Raw genomic sequence first — 2,336 nt, 5'->3', positions numbered from 1 at the left:
GGGGTGGCTTGTGACAGGGGAGACGGGTCCCTCTCCCGTCCCAGCGGACCCAGCGCCCTTCAATGCTGTCTCCAACCGGGGAGGGGGACGGGGGACTTTGCAGCCGGCGAGAAACTTCGCAAGCGGCATCCGCCTGCAGGGTGCGGGGAGCTCCGCTCCTTGCAAACCCGGGAGGGACCCGTGAGCTCCCCGCGCCGGGCCCAGGACAGCCCATCAGGGCAAACCCAGACCCCGCTTTTTGGCCCCGGCTGCAAACTTTCCCCCGTGGGAAAAAGCTCCCCCGCCTCCAACCCAGCGCTTCTCCTGCCGTGCCGCCTTCCCCAGCACTTGCCTGAGACCCCTCCCCGACCCCCGCATTGGTTTCCCCTCCTGCACGTCCCATTTTAAAGCACCCCAAGTCCTCCCCCCTGCAAAATCAAAAGCCCCATGAAACTGCAGCGCGATCCAGCAACGGGAAATGTTAGGGTGGGACTTTTCCCAGCTCATCCCGGCTCCAGACTTGAGGCAGGCTGTTCATTTTGGAGCCTCTTTCATGCTCCCACCCCCCCTATGCACTTCTTCCCCCTTCCCCGGCACCTTTGGGAAACCGCGACTACGAAGCGCTTCGTTCTTGCAAACCGCCCCCCTTGGTACAGATCTCCCCGGCTGTGTTCACGGGAGTTTGCTCCTCCACCTCGCCCGCCCCCCCAGGGCAGCAGGGACTGGTCTCTTTCTCTTTTCCAAGGGACGGATCCTCTCCCCATCCAGATGGGGCTTTTTCTCTAGGCAGCGCCGGTGCCTTGGCTGGTGCCCGCCAGCACCGCATCGCCCGGCCTCTCTAATTGATATTGATTGCCCAAATCGGTCAGCTGTCAGGCAGAGTTTCAGGGGACCACTTAGATAGCAGGAGAAAAAATCTGTTTAACAAATTCATTTAGGAGCCTGGGGTCTGCCCCCCTCTCTCCCCCACCCGGGCTCAGCCTCTCTAGAAATAAATTGATCCGGACGGATGGCAAGGCAAAAGCCCAAGGCTGCGGGCTCAGATGGGTTTGCAGCCCCGCCACACCCCAAGTGCCCAGCAATAGATCATGTCATTAACGCCTCTCTTTCTCCATGTGTCTCCTAGATCAAGGGCCAATCAAGATCCTCTGGGGACAGATTGTCCTCGTTTATCCCTGCTTTTAATTGGGGAGATGGGACTCTGGATGGACAAGGGAGGGAGGGAGGGGGGCAAGTCCAGTCCAGACGTGCATCTCGCAGGCCGGCCCTGGCCTCCTGGCATGCCGGCGGGAGGGTGGGGGGCACATGCTTATTCACTGGCTTGGATCCGGGGGCTCGGGAGGGTTTTGCCCCTGGCTGCTCGGCCAAGAGGCCCGGGCCCCGCAGGTGACCGCCGGGCAGTTACCTTTGTCTCCCAGGATGCCGTCGATGCTGTGCTTCGCCTTCTTCTCGCCGTCTTCCTCCTTCTTGTCGCAATCCTCCTCTTCCTCTTTCTTCCCGAATTTGATTCGTAGCACCCGGCTAATCGAACTCACTAAACCTCAGACAGTCAAAGACAAAAGAGCAAGTATAAGCTGGTTTGGAAAGCGGCTGGGAGCAGGCAGAGGGTCCAATAGCCTCTGCCGGGAAAAGTTGGGAGCAGAAATCATTGGGGGGGGGTGCAGAGGGACACACACACACACACACACACACACACACACACAGAGCAACAAGCCGACTCCCTAGCAAAAGGCACACACACACAGAGCAGCTGAGCACACGAGCTCGGGGCACAACCACACCAGTGGAGCACGATCCCCGCAGCAAAATAGGAGCGCATCAAAGTGGAAGGCACAGATGCGAGGCTAAGCGCAGGCAGGAGCGAGAGAGAGACACAAAACAGCCCGCACCAGCCTCCCCCCACGGGAGTGCACCAAGGACACACTCACAAACTAACACGCGCTGAACACACGTTGGTGGCAGAGCAGAGCACGGGAGGGGGATTGGTAAGCAGAGGGGCACACTACTAGCCACCTGTACAACCTCAGACAGACACAGGCAAGACTTGCAAACTTGCCCACAAACACGCACTGACAAAACACAAACACACACACACATAGAGGCAACATAACTCGAAATATACGCGCAGATATGCATGGGGGCCGAAGGGGCGCAGGCCAGCTCAGGAATGTACACAGCCACGAGGTCACTCACTCACTGATTTGTCCTCAGGTCGTGCACACACATGCACCATCACACGGGTCATACGTCTGCAGGCAAATCTGGGCACCCCAATTTACCGGCTTTGACTCCCTCGCACACTGCACTCTTAGCACTGACAACAGACCCCTGTCACACACATTGCTGCATACACACGC

The 2,336-nt window shown here is 58.8% G+C and overlaps 1 protein-coding gene across 4 annotated transcripts in view; it reads right to left on the bottom strand.

Moving 5' to 3' along the window:
* The window catches only part of PAX7 (paired box 7), a 133,925-nt gene that overhangs the window by 126,745 nt on the left and 4,844 nt on the right, over positions 1-2,336 (bottom strand). For 2 of the 4 annotated variants that reach the window (XM_006031474.3, XM_025213157.1), the window contains exon 4: positions 1,385-1,519. In XM_006031474.3, coding sequence (XP_006031536.1) covers positions 1,385-1,519 — 135 coding nt within the window. The remainder of the gene's footprint in view (positions 1-1,384; positions 1,520-2,336) is intronic. The other 2 variants (XM_006031475.3, XM_025213158.1) reach the window with 1 other exon arrangement.

Source organism: Alligator sinensis, unplaced genomic scaffold (genome assembly GCF_000455745.1).
Source record: "Alligator sinensis unplaced genomic scaffold, ASM45574v1 scaffold1719_1, whole genome shotgun sequence".
Lineage (NCBI taxonomy): Eukaryota > Metazoa > Chordata > Crocodylia > Alligatoridae > Alligator > Alligator sinensis.
The sequence above is the reverse complement of the archived record's forward strand: the minus strand, read 5'-3'. Positions and strand labels throughout refer to the sequence as shown.